This window comes from Nanorana parkeri, unplaced genomic scaffold, assembly GCF_000935625.1.
Source record: "Nanorana parkeri isolate BGI_ZX_2015 unplaced genomic scaffold, ASM93562v1 scaffold59, whole genome shotgun sequence".
NCBI classification, from domain to species: Eukaryota; Metazoa; Chordata; class Amphibia; order Anura; family Dicroglossidae; genus Nanorana; species Nanorana parkeri.
The window spans coordinates 1,956,490-1,981,489 of NW_017306327.1; the positions used below are offsets into that span (position 1 = coordinate 1,956,490).

At 40.3% G+C, this 25,000-nt stretch overlaps 1 protein-coding gene across 7 annotated transcripts in view; it reads right to left on the reverse strand.

The window, feature by feature from the left end:
• The window catches only part of ARHGAP24 (Rho GTPase activating protein 24), a 600,350-nt gene that overhangs the window by 20,979 nt on the left and 554,371 nt on the right, over nt 1-25,000 (reverse strand). For all 7 annotated transcript variants that reach the window (XM_018576195.1, XM_018576196.1, XM_018576194.1 and 4 more), the window contains one exon: nt 11,834-12,041. In XM_018576195.1, the coding sequence (XP_018431697.1) occupies nt 11,834-12,041 (208 nt within the window). The remainder of the gene's footprint in view (nt 1-11,833; nt 12,042-25,000) is intronic.

Sequence of the window (25,000 nt, forward strand, 5' to 3'; positions counted from 1 at the left end):
CAGAGCATCTAAAGCTGTTAAAAGCATTCTGTGATGGCTGGCGTCCCTCCCAGTTCTTGGCAACCAGTGACATCAGTGAGCTGGACTGTGCACCACCAGCACCCCACTAACACAGAACCAATGCAATTAACACAATGCTATGGTGTGAATGGACCCTTACGTCTCATTTACACTACTAAGAGCCGGCCCGTACAGAACCGTGCGGCGTGCACGGCTGTATCGGACAGCTCCCGGGAAAGACAGGTGCTGCGTGTGATTGCCTGTTCTTCTCTATGGGAGTACGCGGCCGTGTGATTGCACGGACACCCGCTTGGACGCAGACAGGATGCATCCTGTCTGCGGACAAGTAAGGACACCCGCCTGGATGTGCAGTTCGGGTGAGCATAGGGCGGCGTACTCCCAAAGAGAAGAACAGGCTGCTGCATGCAATCACACGCAGCACCTGTCCTTCCCGTGAGTGGCCCGATACGGCCGTGCACGCCACACGGATCTGTATGGGCCGGCTCTTATCACTGTGAATGAGGCCTTATCCTTTTCATTAATACCCTTTTTTGAGTTACTGCACATGCTCAGTAACTCAAAAAAGGGCGATGCTGTAACCCCAGCCCAGGCAACAGCATCATCTGGACAGAGGACCTTGATCTGCGATAACCTGCATACGGCCTGCAAACAGCTGCGAGCAGTGGCAGCTATTATTGTACTGTATTGTATAGCACCTCCCACCTGCAGCTGATTGCATGAGTCTCACAGAGGAGTTCATGAGACTCATCTACATTCAAGAGTGTGAATGAGGTTCTATGCATGTGTCTCAGTTTGCTTTAAAGTCATACTAATACAAATGTTTTGTTTCAGCAAATATCAATAAATGAATAAAAAGGAAATTTAGTGGCTGCTGTTTAGATCATTTCTATACATGTCTAAATCTAGCCTGTGTTCAATCCGATTATAGCTATATTCTGGATTTTCCAGGGCCTATTCTGCTGACACAACATTTCTGACTTCCATAAAACATTTGATGTATTCTTCTGATGCGGATTTATTCAGCTGCATTCGTGGCTTCCACCACTTTCTTTGCAGATGAAATTTCAGCATTCCTCCTGAGGACGCGCCTTATCAAATAAACAAACAACAAATAAACACGTTTCTAAATGTTTTTATTACCGTGGCTGGGAAGTATAGTCTGCAGCAAAATGCTGCTCTCACACAATTAATTATTGAAATCCCTTAGTAAGGAGCCAATTAGCCTGATTTACCGGCATGGAGATTTTGCTGAGCTGGGAACTTGTTTTCTAGTGCGCGGATCGCTTAGTAATTGCTAAACCATGTGTGAGGAATAGGCGATCGCTCTGAAGGCCAATATAGTTGTACTTCTTCAGTTTGGGCGCTTAGTCTCTCTGCACCATTTAAAATGCTGAACTAGATGTCAGACTCCATTTGTTCCATAACATCTTACCAAGTAGTAAACAACTCAACTATCCTAATGTGCCAAGCAAACAGCGTGTCAGGGAATGTACTACACAAACACAACACAACTGTAAACATTATTTGGAGTAACTATTTTTATATGAAAAGCTAAACTCTAGGCAAAGAGCTAAATACACAGATAATATACATACACGAGACCCCTTTTTACCTGCTATAGGTTTTATACTTCTGCCCATCCGGTCCTGAGATTTTCACAACTTTGCTACACAGTACAGCCTCGCCTGGTAGGTGAGGGGACCAGATCTTCCACTGCTGGCGTCAGTGGGAGAAATTGTTCCCCATCTTTGGTTTTATTGAAAAAAAATTGTGGCCTATCACTGGTGTTATTGGGAAGAATTGTGCCTCATCGTTGGTGTCAATGGGAAGAACTGTGCCCAATCGCTGGTGTCAGTGGAAAGAATTCTGCCCCATCGCTAGTGTCAGTGGGAAGAATTGTGCCCCATCGCTGGTGTTATTGGGAAGAATTATGCCCCTTCGCTGGTGTTATTGGGAAGAATTATGCCCCATCGCTGGTGTTATTGGGAAGAATTGTGCCCCATCGTTGGTGTCAGTAGGAATAATTTTGCCCCATCGCTGGTGTCAGTGGGAAGAATTGTGCCCCATCGTTGGTGTCAGTAGGAATAATTTTGCCCCATCGCTGGTGTCAGTGGGAAGAATTGTGCCCCATCGTTGGTGTCAGTAGGAATAATTTTGCCCCATCGCTGGTGTCAGTGGGAAGAATTTTGCCCCATGGTTGGCGTCAGTGGGAAGAATTGTGCCCCATCGCTGGTGTCAGTGAGAAGAATTATGCCCCATCGCTGGTATTATTGGGAAGAATTATGCGCCATCGCTGGTGTTATTAGGAAGAATTATGCCCCATCGCTGGTGTCAGTTTGAAGAATTGCGCGCCATCGTTGGTGTCAGTAGGAAGAATTGTGCCCCATCGCTGGCGTCAGTGGAAAGAATTGTGCCCCATCGTTGGCGTCAGTGGAAAGAATTGTGCCCCATCGTTGGCGTCAGTGGAAAGAATTGTGCCCCATCGTTGGCGTCAGTGGAAAGAATTGTGCCCCATCGTTGGTGTTAGAGGGAATAATTGTGCCCCATCATTTTTGTCAGTGGAAAGAATTGTGCCCCATCATTTGTGCTAGTGGGAAGAATTGTGCCCCATCGCTGGTGTTATTGGGAAGAATTGTGCCCCATCATTGGTGTTAGTGGGAAGAATTGTGCCCCATCATTGGTGTTTAGTGGAAAAAATTGTGCCCCATCATTGGTGTTAGTGGGTAGAATTGTGCCCCATCATTGGCGTCAGTGGGAAGCATTTTGCCCCATCGCTGGTGTTATTGGGGAGAATTGTGACCCATCCTTGGTGTTATTGGGGAGAATTGTGCCCCATCATTGGTGTTAGTGGGAAAAATTGTGCCCCAACGTTGGTGTTAGTTGGTAGAATTGTGCCCCATCGTTGGAGTTAGTAGGAAGAATTGTGCCCCATCGTTGGAGTTAGTAGGAAGAATTGTGCCCCATCATTGGCGTCAATGGTCATTGGTGTTATTGTCCCCATCGTTGGTGTCAGTGGGAGGAATTGTGCCCAGCTGTTGGTGTCAGTGGAAAGAAGAGTACTCCAAGGGCTAGTTAAATGAAAGAAGAGGGCCACATCAGGCACATGGACTGCAGTTTGGAGACTCCTGGTCTAGACCAAAAAGGCTATAAAAGGTTTGGGTTCCAGAAAGCCATCACACAGCAAAAGCATGCAGAAACCCCCAATTCAAAAAAGATCAGGCAATGCCTCAGGAATGATTACATCAAGGTGAATCCTTGCTATAACTCATTCTAAAAACCAATCAGTATGCTCCTGCCTTGCCTGCTGATAAATATGGTACCCCAGTCAATGCCAGGTGATAACACCAGAATATTTTGTTTTTAAGACTAGTAATGCAGCACACTTCATGTATGTATTGTACGTATGTAAGACTTGACTATTACCTACCTTTGAGCTAGGTAATTTAGATAAAAGCAGTATGTTATTTTTCTTTTTTCTGCATATATAATAAAAGTTGTTACTAGTTGTGGATTTGTGGTAACTGTATAGGTTAACTTCTGCTAGGAACAATTTGCGTGTGAAGTAAGCACACCTACAAAGTGCAATGAACGGAAGAAAATTCCATTATTTACTTGATAATAAATCTATGTGAGGCTATCTCATCCGTGTATTTTAATCCTGTCATCTGCTGCAAAGTGATCACTGACTTCTTTCTATACATTGGATAAACTGCTACATTCAAATGGATACTATATAATTTATCAAATGTTATTTCTAAGCAGCCAATCAGATACCCCCCTACATTTCCAAAGCCATACTAGAAACAAATGATTTTGGAATCTGATGCTTGCTAAGTACAACAAAGGCACTGATAAATGATGTCTGATCTACTTATGAATACCTACATAAAAACAAGAACCCACAAGTTATATTCTAAGCTTTATATTGAATTTTGTCTTTTCTAAAGGCTTTCTATTGGTCAGGAATATATGGTAAGCTTCTACACTTTTTTTTGTGATGTTTCTGAAGTATAACTAGGAAATCCACAAACAATAACCAAAGAATAACTCCACTATTGGTATGCAATCAGGTCAATAGTGTTATCATTTTAGGGAGTCCCATTCCATATGAAGGCATTCCAACCTGAAAAAAAAGTCATTTCAGGGAGGTGCCCTTCTCATTTCAGGGAGTTGCCCTATGTCCCGCCCCCCGATACGCACGGATGGGGGAGAGCTGCACCACCCTGAAATGATGCAAGATAACAAAGAAGCTAATGTTTCCCTTGCTATCTGCTGTTTTTTTAGTATTCTGACACCTGCTGCCGTCAGAGTAATAGAAAAAAAACAAAAAAACAACGGACACGATAGGAATGAATAGCTAGATTTCTATTTAAATTTGCAATAGCAAGCTGGCTATTGCACCTGTCCACTGCTGCTGTCAATCAGCAGGGAAGGACCTGATGAAGAACTTCAGGTCCACCTCTGCAGATTGACAGCAGCAGTGGGCGGGTGCAGAAGCTAGTCTGCTATTGGCTATTGCAAATTGAAATAGCCAATAGAAGCCTAGCTATTCATTCCTACGCTGTTTTTTTTTTCTCTGATGGTGGCCCCGATGTCAAAAAAACAAAAACAGATAGCAGGAAAAGGTTTACTCTGCTACATAGAGCAGAGTAAACCTTTCCGGGATAACATGTTTCTCTCCAGGGTGTCCGGGAGCCGCTACCTTACAGCGGGAGACTCCCGCAACGCCTGGGAGAGTTGAGATGTCAGCATATGTGGCCCTCTTTTTCCTAAGCATGTCATAGCTCAGTACATCTGAACTAGGTATAAAAAAAAAAAAAATCACATCTGCCATGAAACTCCCCTTTCCACATGTAAACCTGCCTGTCAGTCAGTGAAGTTAATTAAAGAGGGTGTCAGTTTCCAGGATGCATATTAACCACCCTACTGCTTTTAAAGAAAGTTGGTAAAAGGCAATTGGCTATATTTTGTGGGTTTTACTACAGAAAGGTTACCAAAGATAAGGATTATGTTTCAAGATACATAATATTAACTATAAGAGCATCAAATACAAAAATTTTTAAAGTGAACTCAATACTGAAAGAATAAAAAAACGCCAGCCCCTGATACAGTGGCTGTTGTACACATCCACCCTTTTATTTTTGCTCCTGCAGTGGGTATTTGCTGTAATATAAGATCCTCTGGCCAGGCAGTCTTTCAGATGGAAAGAGGTAGTCTGCAGGCATGGAGAAAGACTCAGTTCCAAACTCCAGTTCATAACTAGAGGGAGCCCAGTGTCCTATCTATTATTTTAGCTGGATCCGGCAAAGGAGGGGCATCTCACAGCAAGAATACTAACAGCATTACAGAGATATTTAGGGAGGGTTAATTTTGTGCTACCCATGTGGCGCACTGTCCCCTTAAAGTGGTTCTGGCAGAGGCAACATTTAATTAGGAATGTTTTTATATTTCCACATTGTCTTCCACACAGGGGAAGCCTTGGAACTTTAAGTTGGTTGGTGGTGGCCCAACCAGCTAATCCTTTTATAGCAGGGACATTTTCCAAGTGCACCATAGAAAGCCAGAATACTTCACTGATTGGTGGGCCTGAGCTATTATGTCATCAAGATTGTTTTGGGATCAGATTTATGAGATGGATATAAATCCTTTGCTCCGTTGTTTATCTTTAGTAATACAAAGTGTATAAAATGGGGAGCAGGTATAATCTAGATAGAGATAGATAGATAGATAGATAGATAGATAGATTAAACCTACTCCCCTATTCAGACTTCAACCTGAGCAGAACCTGTAGTCGTTGACAGATGTCATGCATTATCCCCTGTTCAGACCTGCAACTTCACTAAACATCTTATATCTGTTAAAAATGTCAGTGCTGGAAGACCTCCCTCTGCCAGGTGTTGTGATCACAGTATACATTGGGTGCAGGTAGCTATATAACCTCCAGCAGCTGTCTGGAGATTCTACTCTGAAGTCTGAATTAGATTGTATCTTCACTCACAGTCGCAGTCCAATAGATCTTATCAGTATTGGCCTTGGGGCAAATGCCCCCTGGACCAATCTTCATCTGACTTCACAGTATTTAATATTAAAAAAACAACTTGAATAAAAAAAAAGTTAAAATGAGTTACATATCGATGGTAGAAATGAAAGGAAATCTAGCAAGGTAAAAGTAGAGGGAGCTGCCACTGCTGACCTGTTTTTGAAGGTGCATGCTTTAAGGCTCTCATTCCTTTCCTTCCTTCTCTACTGACCCAGGACAAGGGTATGTACATCAGGTTTCCCATTGGTATAAATCAGTGACTCACTAAGCAATGGATGGATTAGGATCAGAGCTCAAGTGCCTTTAATTCAAATGAAAGCGGAAATATAACCTTTTATCCTTTACAGCCAAGGAAGGTGCCATCTTAGCCTCTATTTGGATTGCAGTTGCCATGGTGCCATGGTCTAGTTCCACTTTACATTAGTTGTGGCAGCTCCTTTATTTCTGTCCTGATACACCCCTATTTGTAATGGGCACACACCTCCTTTTAGGAATATATGTGCCTGGTTGTTTCTGGAGTTTCTGTGTTATTGAAATGGAAAAAGTATGCAGATTATAGTCAGGACTCTTGATCTGAATACTTGTTCTGAGTCTGTGCTTTAAATATTTGAAGCCACTGAATTACTATAAGCCAGGCTAGCTGCATTTTGGAAAGAATGGCCAGCAGTGGTAGCCTCAATATTCTTTCAGTACAAGTTTCATTTTTGGGTGTGTTGAGTATAGGGTTTGTAATAGCACTGGCAGTTGTTCAGAACTGGGGATTCCAGTATGGTTATGGCCAATAGAGTCCCTAATGCTGGCCATACACATGGTGATTTACCAGCTTATAAAGATGCAGAATATCAATCTGCATCTGTTTGCATAGGCAACCAAAAGAAACCTACCATTAACAATTCTGAAGTGGTAAAACAACCAGAACTTTTGCTGGCAGGTTGCTTTTTGCCTGTGCGAGGGAATTTTTTTAGAAATGATTGGAAAAGCATATTTTGCAGTACATGGATCTCATAAAAGATTTAAGAAGCCAGCATTTGATTTAACTTAGCAGCAAACACACAAAACCTTTTGGGTTAAGCTGACCTTTAATTCAAAGTGACATATTTGGTTTTGCCAACCAATGCAATATACAGATAATGCTAAAATCAGCAGCTACTGTGCAAATTCAAAAAACAAATGTACAGCCATAAAACCAGCTGAATTTTATCATTGCAAGTGACCCCAAATGTCTTTGGCATAGTTTAGAGGGTGAAAGTTCCAGGAAAGACTTCTGCAATAAAAATGAAATTAATAATTGCGTGTTCAAACTGAAGCTTTGAGAAAAATAACTAGCAGCATAGCATGGTATTACAACAGATCCTATTCTATGTACCCTATGCTGACAAAGATACTGAAAGTGCTTGTGACAAAATCGTTCTATCATTTAAATACATGTACGTTCAAAAGGATATAACACATTTAAAAATACAACATTAATATGCATGGAACAACCACAGTCATGTGGATATATTCACATATATACTGTAATAATATTTAGTAAGCTAACAGAAATAAAATAAATGTATATCTGTTGTATAATGGAGATAAAATAAGGCAAAAGTACTGTGAAAGTACTGTCTTAAAATATTGGCTTGCAAAACAGTCATCATATGATTATTGCCCAATGTGACCACATTAGGTGACTGCCCTTTAGGTATGTGGGTATATAGGCAGACCCTATCTGATGATCCCTGGGGGTAACTAGCCACAGGCGAGTTCCCCTGGGATTATTTGGCAATGGGAGTGTCCTGTACAGTAGTTGTTGGCCTCTGATAACCTGCCATTAGTTTTTTTGGGCATGAAGGTTTTGATGCCAAGAACAACTGCAAATCCTAAAGCACAATTTACTGAACCATTATATACACATATATATAGATATCCATCTAGATAGATAGATAGATAGATAGATAGATAGATAGATAGATAGATAGATAGATAGATAGGAAATCACCTTGATCGAGCAATACAGATGAATATGGGAAAGGCCAAGTTGTAATCTTCAGCTTCAATCACATATAAGTTACATTGAAATGTGTGATTCAGAAATCTAACTTGTATGTATGTAAACATGGATTAAACTTTGACAATCACAAGTGATCATTCATGGATGGATTATATGATGCAGACCAGGATATTCCCATTAATCGCTGTCAAGGTTCTCAGAAGTACAGTATGAAGGCTCTAGGTCAATAAAAAGGCATTTCCAATTCATACATATTTATATTTCTCTATATAATATATATATCTACCAACACATGGGAGAATGATGTCTGCTTGGAGGTGTGTGTACAAAATGTATTAAAGGGCATTAAAGTTATTGAACAGGCATTAGGATAGACATAATAGACATAATTGTGTCATTCCTTAGCCAGGATCTCAGTCCAGGAAGGATATACTGATCCTGGATGTTGCCAGAACATAGATGGCGCTAGGGTAGATAATGAATATCTATACGTTATGAATATTTAATGTATATTCATTGTTCACCTGGCATGCACCCAATTAAAAAATACATCTGGCTCTACATCCAATGTGCTGCTGTCTACAGTAATTTTTGTGCAAAATCTGCAACACTAGCAGAAGTCAGAGCAAATTTGATAAGCTTACATATTAAATAGGTAAATATTACATAGTCAGGTTAGTAATATAGTGATATAGCATAGGCAGCAACAGTGATGTTAAGCGCTGGTGATATCAGTACTTGTGTTATAGTAGACAGAAGTAATATATTCAATAGTCAGAAGCATATGGGTGTAATAAACCTTCTTTAACACGAACCTGCATCTGATGTTTCAGAGAAATAAATCAATTTCTGATGAGTACTGAGTATTATAAATATATTTCTATTTTAGAAGCTGATTTGGCATAGTAGAGGCATGCAAAGACCACAATTTATTTATTGTCAACTATACATAGAGTCAAGAGGATGTGAACAAGTGAGTAACTATAGCCATAGCAGATTATGCCACTGTTGTGGGACCTGACAGCACAGGGGGCCCAGAGCTGTTTGTCTACACAGTGATTTATACAGATAGAAATAGCATTTGGCAAATACAATTGGATAAAGTTAATGTATATATAACTTGGGACTGTCTATATGAGTACTATAAAATCAAATAGTACTCTGTATCTCTAGAGCACTGGCCTCTGAGATGGGGATCAGAGAGACAGGGAGTACCTTAATGGTTTCCTATGGGGTCCATCACTTATAGTTACAACCCTGTATGTGAACCTGCAATGACAGCACAGGTATGTCAGGTCCACTGTACAGGTTGCAGCTAAAGTAAGACTGTTTTGTTTTTTTTTAAACTGTCCTAAAATGTATTTGTCTTTATACCTTATTATTATTATTACTATTATTATTGTTATTACTCGCTTCTTTGATATACATGCTTGGCTTCCTGCCTAGTAATTCAATTATTTTCTCTGTTTCTTTCTTGCAAATCTTTAAACTTTGAATACCACAGTTTTTACCTAAAAAAAAACTTCTGCAGTTTTTTTACCCCAGGGATAAGTAACCTCGGCCCTCCAGTTGTGGTGAAAGTTTATGAGGCATTGCAAAGCTCTAATAGCCACAGGCATGGCTCCCAAAGCAAGCATGATGGGATATGTAGTGCCCCCTACAGCGGAATGCAGAGATTGCCTACCCCTGCTTTTTTTTCTCCTTCAAATAGTGGCATCTGTAAAATGTACTTTTTTTCCACCCACTAGTCCTTTAGCTAAGGTGCTGGGGTTGTAGGTATTTCCATTAATACAGGGAGATTTGGGAGCATAACATTTTGCTAAAATTAGCTCCTGACCAGAAACCTGGTACTGTATGCGTGAGAGCTGGTATGCACATTATCGGGAAGCTAGTTTAAGAATGCAAGAAGAAAAAGCCACAAAACTTAGCCAACTTTGATAGCAGCACATTTATGGTATATTGATCCTTGGCTCTAGTGCATAGCAGATTGTGAAGGATTGGCCCCATTTACATGACAATTATCCAACAAGTATTAGAGGGGCCTATTATCACTCTCTAAATCTCTGCTTGTGATTATAGGTCAGTTTATTTAGGTACATACAAGATACATTATGTTAATATATAGGTATGTACAAGACACATTATATTAATATATAGGTATGTATAAGATGCATTATATTAATATATGGGTAGGTATTAGATGCTGTGATAGTTTGGGGAATATAGCACAATAGTGAGCGCTAAGTGACCACTCCTGAAGCCGACTTTAACATAAAAGGACAGTCTTTATTCAGCATAAAGTAAGCATAACAGTTCATTCAGGAGTCTCATCAAGACATTGGTTGGTCTCACCGACATCTGTCTGTCCCATACACTCCCCGTGTGATAGTCCCAGGACTTTACCGTATTTCTCTGTGAATACAGTCCTCAGCACTGCTCAGCAGCTAATTAAATTAAAATATAGGTATGTACAAGATACATTATATTACTGTACAGGTATGTACAAGATAGATTGAGGGGGAATTTATCAAAACTGGAGCAGACAAAATCTGGAGCAGATTTGCACTGCAACTGGGTAACTGCTCCATATTCTGTCTGCCCCAGTTTTGATAATATACCCCTATTATATTTGTACATGAGTATGTACAGGATACATTATATTAGTATATAGGTATATACAAGATATATTAATATATAGGTGAGTCTACCAGTAAACATACTGATGACTTATTTTATTTTGCTTTGAATACACAGACATTTTTGGGAATGTATTTTGTAATATTTGTGAATGATCTTCCTGAAAGAACTTGTGCTAACACACATCTGAATATACCATGATGAAGCACCTGGTCTCATAAAATGTCTGGCAGGACGAAATATTCCTTACACAAATGTTCTGTTTTTTTTTTACATTGGGTCATGAAGAGAAAAGCTTTAGATGCAGCATATTTAGATATTTAGAGACAATAGTTTCCAGAAAATTCAATGGGCAACTTGTCTTTTGTTTGTGTATAACAACCCAGAATCATGACAACAGCAGAAGCGAGGTTCTGCCTTTTAATGACTGCACATTATAGGACAGCAGGACCATCTGTCTGTGTCAACATTTTCATTTCTACACTAATTAAAAATGTGGTATGGGAGCAGCTTCCCAATTTTTCATTCATTGTCAAGCGTGTCTCTATTAGTGGTGAAGGCTGCGAGGACACACATAATGATGGCAACAGGTCTGTGCTGTAATTGGGGCTGGCTGCCATGTATACAGCCAAATTATAAAGCAGAAGTGTTAGGCCAACAAGAGAAATCACAAAATCTCATGTATAAAAACAAGGTAAAGGAAAGTGGAAATTTTCCTATAAAAATTCCATGTTCTAGTCCGAACCTAAAAAAAAAATAAAAGTACATGTTTGTGTTGTAAGGGTGTAGTTTGTCTCTTCTATGCAGGTATAGTAAGGCGGTAAGGGCAGAGCCACACAAGATTGGGAGAGATCCTGCTCCCCTTTTTAGACAACATAACCAAGTGGGACATAATGATGCTTCTATGGGTTCTGAATAACAAGAGCTTCATTAAACGTGATATCCAACAGCGAATCCACCCATCAAATTACTTTCATTAGCGGAAGTATCTCTCAGTTGCTGTGAAGGGATTTCCTGAATATTGCATGTGACACTGCATCTGACAATTAAAACAGGGGGCAAGTGATTTTTACTATGACTGAAATTCTCCCTTAAACTGTGAAATGTTTATCTTTTGTCATTTTCAGTCTTCAAATTACCTGTCAAATGCTGGTTTCTCCCCACAGTCAAAAGCATCTTGTAGCTCTTTCACCAGGTTTGCTTGGCCAGGCAGTCTAAATAGTCCTTCCTCTGTCAACCCACGCTGCCGGATAAAGTCCACACACTGCTCCACCAACATGGGAGCCAGACGTGTGCCATACCTCTTCTCAAAGCGTACCGTGTCTTCCAGTTTCTGCCCAAATATACCTGCAGGAATAAAACAGGAACATTTTAAAAAACAGATAATGGATATGCCTCTTAAACTGGCCATAAACTACTCAGATTTCCGCGATTCCTGCTGAATTGGCTAAGTTTCAAGCCATGGGTGGCCCTGTCAGCACTAATCTAATCTGAAAATTCTAAGCTGAACATCATGTATTGCAAACTTTACAATTTTGTGATTTCTTTCTGAGTAGCAATATGAAACGTTTAAGATGTTCACTTAATAATATTTATAATACTCTACATAATGATGAGCAAGTACAGTAAGATTAGCTGATCTGGCAAATCCAAACCCATAATCTGCTTTTCAGGTCTGATTATTCATTTCAGAACATTGACATTAAATTGGCTGGTAAAGTAGGCCATTTGGGTCCCTTAACAGTCTGCTTTCATATCCCACGCCCATAAGAGGTGTCTGGATCACCATCCTGTTTGTGTGATGGACAACGTTCCAAAGTCCAAAGAAGGGCATGTACATCATGGAATCCATAGGGTGGTGAAGAGGAAGTAAAAAATGCAAACTTCAGAGATATCCGACCAAGTAAAAGAAGAAAAGAGGAGAGACAGGAGAGCCCTTATGGTGTAGTATATGCTTTGTCATGCTAGAGTTAAGTTCATGAAGTGATTAGACAAAAAATACTTACATATTCTGAGGTTGTGAACAGCCAAAGAATATGGCATGTACAATCTTCCTAACTGCCTATGAAGAATATGGCTGTCTCCATGCAGAAGGAGTGTGGTCATTCTCAATGTCTGGGGGAATTCAATCCTCAATCCACATGGGGGAACATCTGGGTGGTGTTGGCAACTTACATCAATATAAATGAAAAAAAAATACCCGTCCTGCACTCGTGTCTCCCATGCAAGTACATGACGGGTATTTTTCCCTTATTGATCTACACCTTGGGGCTCCCATAAGCTTTGTGTGCCACACCATCAATTACATTCACCTATTGTGCTGTTCCACTGGTTACCTGCAGTCACTAATAATAGGGGTTATTCCACAGTTGTAATCGTTTTATTGAGTTGGTGAGTAAGATGATCAGGATGACAACCAAGTGACTAGCATTGTTTAGATGTCGACAATGGCAGCCCACATATTTTGCACATGACAGGTTACCTATAAAAAGCATTAGTAAAAGGCAATGTGATACCTGCTGATTTCAGTACTGTCTGAACCTATAGGTAATGATATATACATGTTTGTGATCAGTTTGATAAAAATGTGTCAATGTTTCTGTGATATTTACACAGTATATGTACCCACACTTGGAAGCCATTTGTGCTCATTATATATTTAGACTCCGCTTCCTGTTTAGTAGTGTAATGTTGTGATTTTACTGCCCCTCTCAATGTAAGAATTTCAGCATGCCCACACTGTTTAATACAATACCCTCTCTGTGCGACTTATCATGTAATCTCTGCAGCTGTTGTTCAGGAAGGCTGATTACATTGACTGACATTCAGATAACCGCAACAATAAACTATATTTGATACACTTAATGAAATACGAAACAGCAAATATGTAAAAAGTAGAAGTCATATGTACATAGTTCAAAATGCATACTGGAAACACACTATAGTTTTCTTTAAAAATGGAGTACTCAGCAATTATGTACAGAAATGCGGCTCATACCTGCCATGAAATGACAAATGACTGTCAGGACAATCTTCGGTATATAAGACGGGAGATCTAGTGCACTGGCTTCGATAGACTGTCTAAGCCAACAACTGATGTTCACATGAGATTGCCTTCCTGTACCTTTCATCCTGGTGCTAAAGGTTATTTCATGAACTCACTTTCTTTAAATAACATCACGTCTCCTTAACAGTCACTGTAAAAAGACTTGAACATGGGGACAAGTCCAGGAGCTCTCAAAATAACAGCATATGAGAATACTTACACACTGCGTTTATATTATCCAATGTATTTTTTTTCTTTTTTCTCTAAGTGTGACTCATTTATCAGTTTTGTTTGCACCAGTGGCGGAACTCAGGAACAAAGGGCCCTGGTGCAAGATTTTTTGGGCCCCCCCCCCCCCCAAAAAAAAAACCCCACAAACACAAGTGCATTTATGAATTGTATGCATTGGAGCCTGCAAAGCACTCCAGCCCAGATCAGTGGATGGTGGGTGCAGTGCACAGGCTTCTGCAGACTGTTCCCCCAGCCCTGGTCCAATTAGAGGTAAGGACCTTTGGTTTTTAGAACGGAGGGAGTAATTAACGGACTACACGTGTGGTGTTACCACAGTTGTACTCCAATGAGATCTACAATGTGCAAAGGATGATCAAATCCATGAGTATTACTTCACATCAGCAGCTAACTACCTAACACTAACAGCTAACACTACCTAAATGTCAGAATCTCCCATTCTAATGATGTACACACAATCTGCAAAGGATTATATGATACGATGGGGCGGATATGATCAAGTGGGGGAGAGGGTGAGCGAAGACAGGCAGGAAGTTCCTGCTCAATGAAAATAGTACTGTCCACTTTTCTCTTCTTCGCTGATGAGATGAACAAAATCACTGATCATAGATCATGACTATACAGGGGCTAGTGAGGGGATTGGTCACCCTGCTAGGGATAGAGCAGCAACAATGGTCCAGTACCCTGGACAGAATATTGCAAAAATAAAGCCTTTGAAGGATGATGTCAAAGACTTTGGCAGCATCTGGCAAGAATGCTGCTGCTAAAACATAAACTGAGCTAAAATTAGTGCTCAGTTATATATGTGCCTAGCAAAGCAGTAATTATTGCATTCGCCTGGGGCTTTTAAAAAGTGGGGCTTTAAAGTGAACGTTGCTTCACGCTATTGACTAGGCCAAGTTAACTTTCTCTTTGCCCATTAAACATTATCTACTGCTTTAGGGATCAATTCCATTGAGTGAAGATGGGTAAAGAATGTTTCAATCTGTCTCCTGACATTGGGTAAGGCTAATACATATTCTGAGAACGTCCATCCAAAATTCTGAACATACGCAAATGGCAAGAGGAGGCAAGATGATATATGAGCATTAATCAAGTGTTTTTGCTCACCACGGATCCTTACCATCTGCTCCATAAACAAAGAGCAGATGAGAGGCAGCATGGTGTGTCAATGCTTCGCCTCATGTCAGGTGCGTTGCTCTGAACCCTAGCAACAACCATGACAGGATGACAGATATGCACTGGATGCTAAACATCAGTGCCAAGTTGTAGAATGAAAACCAGGTCTGTCAGTATATACTATATAAATATGGCAGATCAAAGAAAGAGTGTTCAAATTCTCCAAATAGTGGTCTGATGTTGGTAGGGACCACATAGATGCAGTTCTGCTGAAGTAATCAGCATTCAGCAGCACACCTACAGCACTCTGATGGGGCAATGCCAATATAAACAATGCAAACGGAGAGGCTTCTCTGTGCCTACTGCAATCCTTATTATTGTCAAAGCCTTGCCTAGGGCTCCATTCTGCCTTAATCCATTTCTGGCTACAGACGCACAATGCACATGTACTGCCCATGAAATTTAGGTATAGATTTGACTAAAAAAAGAAAAATCAGGGACTTTAGAATCATAGTATGGAATTACCTTGACCTAAAACTCTACTCCCTATTCCTGCATGCAACTGACTGTACAGCTGTGATTGTTCTGAATGTCTATCCTGATTGGTACCAGTTTTGTTGTATTTCATTCTTTTGCCAGTGAATTTTTATATAAAGAATTGGGGGAAAAAAGAATGAATGAAGATGCTTTTACTGTTGCGCAAAAGCAGATGAGCCTCTCTGGGTGACATCTTTACTGGTGGCCATAAAGGATAACTGTACTAAAAGAAAAATTATCAGACGACGAGTCTAAAGCCAATGGAGTGAAATCTGAACTCTGAACCCCAGTCCTAAAAGGACTGAAGTAACTGAACTTTCATTTTTATAGGAGGTCAGCTATCGCAATGTACCTATTACCCCACAGCAAACGTTTACTTAATTGAAAACAGCCTTCATCTTATTACTATTTGGCAGATGATCCCATCAAACATAGGATAATTACATTTCTATGGAGAGTTGCTGTTTTTTAGAAGACCAGAATAGTTTCTGAATTCCAGACTGCTGATATAGATTTCGGTTTTCAGGCTAGTATTTGCATTGTTCCATTATCACTGAGCTCTGCAAGCATCAGAACAGCACAGTACCACTGTCAAGACAAGTAAACTGCAGAAAAGTTATTCATTTTTTGTATTTCTAAGTTCATTTTCAAAATGTAAACTGAATAGCAATCACACACTTCTCTTCTAAAGCATATTTCATATAATTTTCTATTACACTTAGGTTTCTATTGCTGTCTCTGTGCCCGTTGGTGAGATTGACCACTTTATTTGTCCTGGTGCCCACTGTCACTGGTACAGAAAGTGAAGAGAAATCCACATGTTTAGAGTTGTCACCAGAGCAAGAGGTGAGGGCATATGTTCCAATTGTGACAAATGTTCTGGTGACAACTGTCTAAGACAGGAATTACCCTCACTCTATCCAAAACAAACAAAAAAGTGTTGCCTAAAAATACACTTTAAACCACCACAAAGCTTCCATATACATGGTACTGCATCTCCCTGTTAGGTAAACCAGTCTTAGTTAATATGACATTGTGCATTATTCTAGTATTATTCTGTGTTTATTCAGGGAATAACACAAAACATGGTCACATATCACAGCCCCCCACCCCAAAACTGCCCCCACTTACTGGATCTCAGGGTACTTCTCCCTGCAGGATTTTGCCTATTTTTTAATTTGACGCAGCTGTGTGTGGCTCCACTGGCACAGCCGCATTACTCATTCAGAGATCCACTCACAGTATCTGTGAATGAAAAAACTAAACATCTTGTTGATCTTAATCGAAACTACAAATATGGTAACATCACCAAACTTTGAGCTTTTGAAAACTTCTTTCAGCCCGTTCACCAAAGGTGTAGGGGCTGGACGAACAGTCTGGAGGAGCATGGGTAATGCACCTGCAATTCACTGATGGTGGTTATAAGTCTTATAAAGAAACAATAATATTGAGTATTTTCAACAAGATATATATGGATTATAACAACTTACATATGACATTCTTCATTCTTTCAAGGAGAAGTGCAATTCTAAACTATTAAAATGAAAAACTATATTGGCTGTAATGCCATTGCACATATTACCTGTTAGCCGTCCATTAAGAATGGAACTGGAAGTCCAGAGAGAGTACTTCTGATTGGGTCTCTTCCTAAATCATCCCTCCCTAACATTTTAGTCTAGTTTTAGTTAGTCGACTAAAATGCCAATATATTTTTGTTATAGTTTTAGTCTAGTTTTAGTCACTGAAAAAGTGTTGTTGACAAAAATTATTAGTCGACTAAATTAACAGTCGACTGGAGAAGGATTTGGGGGTCATTGTAGACCACAAACTGAAAGGTAGTTTGCAGTGCCAGGCTGCTGTAAACAAAGCTAGCAGGGTCTTGTCCTTTATTAAAAAGGGGATGTATTGCAGGGACAAGTCTATAATTTTGCCACTTTATAGATCATTGGTTCGACCTCATCTGGAGTACGCGGTCCAGTTCTGGTCACCAGTACTAAGAAAAGATGTCCTTGAGTTGGAAAAAGTCCAGCGGAGGGCAACCAAACTAATTAGGGGTATGGAGGACCAGAGCTACGAGACAAGGCTACTAAATTTAAACATGTTCACATTGGAGGTGAGGAGATTAAGGGGGGATATGATCTCCATGTACAAAATGTTCAATGGTGGCAGCAACATTAGCGATAAACTGTTTAAAATTAACTCCATTACAAAAACTAGAGGCCATCACCTAAAATTGGTGGAAAAAAAATTCCAGCACAAGGGGCGAAGGGGGTTCTTCACAGTAAGATCAGTTAGGGTCTGGAACTCACTGCCACAGGCATTGATTTCAGCAAAGAATGTGGAATTGTTCAAGAAACTTTTGGACGATTTCTTAAGGGACCGTAATATACAGGGGTACGGGTACTCCTAGAATGAGATCCTAATAGGTTGGACTTGATGGACTAATGTCTTTATTCAACTTCAAATACTATGTAACACTGGTGTAAAGCAGCCTTTCCATTACCTTCCCAAGCCACTATGCTCAACTCATGGGAGCGCTGGGGATTCCTGTGTAAGTTATGTATTGCTGGAGTCTTAGCTTGCACAAGGCTATGGACTGGAGTCATAATACTCCATACTCTAAGGAGATAGATATTCCTGGCAATTGATGGTGCTGAATGGAGGGGCAGGGAGCAAGGGAAAGATAATTATATGCTGCTGGGGATAGAGATGGGGGGGTGGGCTAAAGGATATGTGATGCAAGCCCTAATGATGATATGGAGAAATGCAATAACTTTCTAAATCCTCATTAACAAATTACCCAACCTTAAAACCTGATTTACTGCATCCAGCAATATTTTAAATAAAACATACATAATTTCAAAGTACAATTAGCTATGTTCTCCATATGGAATTGCACAGCCATCTATGCAGGTAAGCACACATAATTTGGTCACCAGGACACAGATATTTGGTTTATGCATTGGGGACTAAACCTGTCTTTCTTCTATTTCTATAAATATCTTCATGGAGGACCCACCTAGTGTTTGTGAAAGTAGTAGGGGTTGATTTAATTAAAGATTATGACATTTTCACATAGCAAATTTGAAGTGTTGAGAAACTATTTTACATGGCATTTTATAATATGTAGTGCAGGGAGTTAATTAAACATACAATATTTCTCAAGGAATGTATGAGCGAATGTAATGATTTACTCACACTCTATTATTAACTGGAAACTTGTTAATGTTGTGTGACAGCTTCTTTTTAAAAATAAGCTTTAGCACAAAATGCAGAGGCTTGCTATGGTTTGTAATTTACATTCAAGAAATAAAATATGTACTAGCGTCACAAAATCAGCCGATATGTGATGGCTGGCACAGTTTCAGTAAGTATTGTTATGAGAAGGTTATTTTCCAGGCACTAAATGAGAAGAAAGGTCAACTCATTAATTCAATGTGATAAATAATGTCAGTGCCATACAGTCTACGACCTGGTAATATTGACGTTAACTGCAAATGTTTTCTAATACATTAGGTGCACAGTACGTGTGATAACACTATTTTTACTTTGTGCTTGCATCATATGACGTCAGGTAATTGTGAATAAGATATCCAATACATTTGTAACAATAGCTACAATTGTATGACACCGTGGTAGGTTTTTTAAACCAGATTTTAACTAGTAGTCATTCCAATTTTGCAGATTGTATGTGAAGTAAAAGATAGATGCTACTATTTTACACAAAGGAGATTATCTTTATACTGGCCTAATAATAATTGTCACAGTATCCTGGTATCCGTGGCTGATTTTCCCTTGTGTCCAGTTTCCATGTTTGATTTTCCTCTCTGTCCCAGGTGCTTGGTTGTCAGCCTATAGGGATTCACAGAGCTGCAGCCAATCTTCTCACTCCCTCCCCTATTTAGGTTCATCTCACTTGCTGCTCTGGGTTCTAGCAATAAGTCTTTACCTTCTGCCAGACCCCCTGTTTTCCCAGTGATCTTCCTCTGTGTTACTGAAGATATCCAGTGATTCCCAGTTAGGGCACTATTCTTAACCCTTGCAGTGGGGCCCCCACACTGCCAGGGTTATGTGCTCGTTTTCATCTAAGGATGAAAATAAAAAAGATATACTCACCTGAACCTCACAGCCAGCTGGCTGTTAGAACGTTCCCATCAGCCTCCTGGCTGTGAGGTTCTGGTGAGTATAACTTAAATGAGCACCTAACCCTTGCAGTGGGGGGCAGCCCCACTGCAAGGGTTAAAAATAGTGCCCGGAGATAGGCTTTATCACAAGGTCCATATTATAGCACGTTAGCCTATTGCCATTGACCCTAAGGTTTCATACAGGGTTCCCTCACATTTGGGTGACACAGTGCAGGTTTGCTCATCAGCTTCTGAGATCAAAATGGTTTGAATGAAGCACATAAACTTGCAGACAGATTGGTCATTCCTCTGACCTTTTATTACAATCTGGTGTTAAACTAACTAAACTAACAGGACTATCAGGCGTTCCTCTGGCTAGTCTTAAAGTGACGCTAAACTCAGAGTTAAAGCTTCAATTTAAGTACCTTAACTATTAACAAAAAATGATCTTATTTGTGTATCACTCAGCTGTAGATCCTCAAATCATCTCTGAATTGGTGCTGACACTGTCCTTCCTTCTGGAGGGTGGCTACTTTTGTTCCACACTAATGACTTTATAATATGCTGTCAATTTAATAGGGAAAGTAAACTGTGTTTTCTGTGGGCACTTATTTTATTTAGAGTCATTATTGTATACATTAAAATAAGTCTTGATGTAACTTGTACATGATTGTTCTTACATATTTTGTATTAGATGTACAGATGCATATGAAATGCTTAAGTGAGCTCTGTATTTTTTTGCAAAGACTCATCCTTCCCAAATAAAACTGTTGAGATATCATCCACACAGGGAGTGCATTGTTCTAAAGTGTATTTTAACCCAAGAACCGCATTGTAATATACTGGAGCTTATCACCCCCTAGATGTGGTGGCTGGATTCACTTACTTTTTTGGGGGCTTTTTGTCTTTTATTTTCAGCTGGTGATTCTGCCAGTAACACACTTCCTGTCTAAGGGTGACAATACTCACTCAACATACTGAATCTACAGACTAGCAGCATTGTCACCCTAGGAAAGAGAGTTGATTAAAAAAACTACCCCCTCTTCTGCGGGGTAGGAGTTCTGTAGTCCACAGAGAGAACTGGACAGGACTGATAAGACTGCAGAGTCTGCAGGAATTTAGAAGCTTGTTGTAAGTTATAAGGCATTAGTATGGTTGAAGTATGTCTGCAAGATATATTTGGGGTGTATGTGAATGTATGCTTACGTGTTAAAGGAATGCTTTTGGCTCATTTTACCCAACACACTTCGGTGTCTTATGCTAGCTAGGTCTTTATTGTGATAAACTTCCTGAGCAGTTGGGCCTGTGATAACTTTTCAGGGTGGTGAAGCATTGTTTGACTGTACACAATGGAAACAGCTGTATAGAGATTTAGTAAAAATAAACCTGTTTAGTTAACTGCCACTAGATAGAACATCTGCACTGTGGGTTATTTTAATTCATGTAACATCAAAGGAATCATCAGACCAGCCAATCAAATAATTTCCGTGTTACTGATTGGCAATAAACTTTATATACAGTAAGTGAGAGGTTAAAAGTGGCAGACAGACTGAAGGGAGCTGTGGAAAAAAAGGCCTAGAGACATATACAGTAGGTGCATATATAGATTGGACATACTGTATATGCAGGGTGTATAGAGTGTCTGCATCCTTGATATCATCACCACCACCAATCATCATCACAATCAATCACCATCATCACCATCAATCATCATCACCATCATCATTATGAAAACAGAGCCCTAGATATACATAGAAAGGGACTCACAGGGCTTTTATTTTTATTAGTATTTTGTATATGCTCTTTTGGACTTTTTCTATTCATCTGTCTGGGACTCAATAAATGCTACACAGTCTGGAAAAGTACCAAGGTTGCCTGGATATTGCTTAAAGTTTGTGTTCTACACATTCCTTTTCTCAATGCATATAAATATATAGTCAAATTTATATATTTATATGTTGTTTATTATAACTACAAAACTCCCTGGATTTCTAGCAGGTAAAACAGGTATTGTTTGTTCTTATCTCTGGACCCGATCTGGTCCAGAAAATGGTGTGAAGCTGCCCTAAATGTTGCAAATGCTTGATGCAATTACCGCCCAACTGAGAAACTATAAAAATTGTCACATCACATGTGCAGTGAGTCGCAAACATTAATATGGTGCAAAAACACTTAAAAAAGACCTATAACAGAGATAAAACTTTGCTGTTACTTAGAATGAGATTTTGGTCTTGCATAAATTCATAAATTCCCCCCATTGTCCCTTATATGCAATTCATTTCTTTAAGCTAGCCATACACAGCTGCTGAATCGGCCTTGTTGGCTCCACCAAATTTCACAAAATTAAATCTCAAAATTAAAGGAGCCAGGTGTAAAGATGTGGATCGCACAATGATATCAGTAAGTCAGATGCATTCTTTAGGTATTCAGATAGCGATGGGTGCCAGCTGTCTCAATACAATAGACGGAAGGTGGAGCTGTCAAGCGTGGTTGGAGAAATCAATTGATTTCTCTTGTTCAGCCCCATATGTGGCTGTATTGCCATGTTAAAGGAGAAAATCACTCATCCTCATTGTTCGAACCGACGTGTGACAATGAAACTGTCACACGTCGGCTCTATAGATCAAGAAGTGAGCGAACACATACCGTCGCTCGCTCACTTCTCGATCATCTCCCTGCAGAGAGTGGTGACCCTCAGATTCCCCCTCTCTTCTCCGATCCTCCAGCGCTGACTAGGGGAACGGATGGGGGAGGGGACGGGCACAGCTGGTTTTACCTCTAGATAGGCAGAGCCAGCTGTCACTCACGCAGCTGGGTGGATCTCGACAGCATTGTCGGGATCCGTCCCGGCTGCAGCAACCTCAAAATAATGCAAGCTGTAGCTCGCAATATACTGAGCTTTGGGTCACGGGAGGATGCTAGTATATGTCCTCCCGTGACCCTTAGGAGTTCTCTTTCAAGCTGTGTATGGCTAGCTTTAGGAATAATTAGCGAATCAGTAGGCATTGAAAACCAAAATAAATTGTGATTTACTGATGTACAATATATGTAGTCTAAGATTTAGGAAGGGCACGGGCCTTCCCTAGGCAGGTATGTCAGACTGGCTGAGTCTTAGTTCTGGAAAGCTGTTGAGTGCAGCCCACTGAGATGATGATCTATAGAGGGTTCAAGCTGTGACATTTCCCTGAAGATCAGTTTTGTGGACAGCAGCTATTAAAAGATGGAAACTGTACCACAACTCTTGAGATTAGCTCAGGCTTTCAGAGTACATGAGTAGCAAAAGTGTTTACAGCTGAACAGAAATAATAATGTATCCCATGACCAAGTGGCTTGGGCAAAGGACAGATTAAGTATTAACAGAAACACTCCTAATAGCTTTGACTAGTGAAACATGCCAAGATCTGTAGAATCACATGTCTGCTTTCCATGAATACACAGTAAAGGAACACTTAAGTTAAACTGTACTTAATACAGGTTTAGTAGTATAACCTTGTGGAAGCAAACACCTTGAAGTTTGTTAGAACCAAGCTGAACCATGCTGCCCTGACCTGCTACTTTGGCCCTTAGGAAAACTTCTTAAGGTGGCCATGCACCTTACAACCATCGGACAACTTTCGTTGTCCGATGGTTGTAAGGTGATTAAAGGTTCGCACGACCTGCCCATCATGGACAGGCAGTTCGTACTTGCGATCATCGCAAGTCCTCCCCGCAGAGGGGAGGGCTTGCAGATGATTGCAATGGTGAGCAGGCAGTGTGCGATTGTGCACCTCGGGCCGTGTGGCTTTCGTCTTGCGATCGCACTACCAACCCGCCGAAAATCGTACGGTTTTCTAGCGTGCTTGTTATACGAAAATCGTACAGTGAATGCGTTCGCACGCTGCCCATCAACTTTACGGTTATCGTATGATCGCGGGATCACTCGCTATTATCGTCCGATAATCGTCAGGTGTATGGGCACCTTTAGAATGAATTTAGCACTGTGTGCCTGTTGCCAATCATCTAAATGCTGTCACATAGTGGGGGTGGAAGAGGGGTATGCTTAGCCCTGTGCATACACAAACTTTCATAAAGCGGGCACTTGCATGGGATTTTTGGAATCCTACAGGAACATATCAAGGCAGTGCAGGTGTGTAACTGTGCTTCATATATATCACTTCACTGGTCCACAAATACAAACTGGAACATGTGCTGGAGAATGACTGCTTCCATCAGAGCCTTTTCACAAAGGTTTATGACAGATTCCCCCTAAGCTAGGCAGCTTTTTGTTCTTAATCGAACACTAGCACAGTACAACACTTTCTTTCTGACTCAAATGGAATTCTGCTTTTGCAAACCAACCATATAATCATGTGGTAATAAGTATGCTGGGAGACCTATGCAATTGCAGCTATGATACAGCTTAATAATTGACCAGTGCAGTTATTTTAGACAATGTGTATACTTTTATATTGCTCACAGTAACATGCCGGGGGATGGAATACAATTTCTGCACATTTTAATAAAGCATTCACAATTATGAGAAACTAACAATACATTGTGACTTTATAATGAAACTCACTGAATTCACATTGCATTCACAATGTCCATCGTTAATCAGGTCGTACACTGGTAGATGCTCGCACAAATGCTCATAGAAAAAATCTCATTAAAAACATTTGACAATGGCATCAGAGACTTGACGAATATTAGGGATGCACCAATACCGATACTAGTATCGAGTAATTGGTCGAGTACTCGCCCAAATGCTCCGGTACTGAGCCCGATATCGGAATTTCTGGCCAGAGGAAGATTTCCTGTGACCGGCAGTGCCGTAGGGGAACATGGAGCCAGCTTCCCGAGCAATAAGGAAGCCGGGTGGCGGGTAATGACCCACCTCCCGGCTTCCTGATTGGCCAGGAAGCTGGCTCCATGCTTATTAGGGACCATGGGGAACAAAAGTAGCCACCCTCCATAAGGAAGGACAGTGTCGGCACCAATTCAGAGATGATTTGAGAATCTACAGCTGAGTGATACACAAATAAGCTACATTTGTGTTAAAAGTGAAGGGACTTGAATGTATTTTTAAGATTTAACTCCTGAGTTTAGTGTCACTTTAAGATTTGAGTTCTGCTTTAAGATCAGTGAGTAAGTGAAATATGGCCTGAGAAATCTAATAGCCACAAACCAAATAAATACTACATCAAGAAGCAGAAATGAGCAACATTTAACAACAATTGAAACTGCAGTTATTA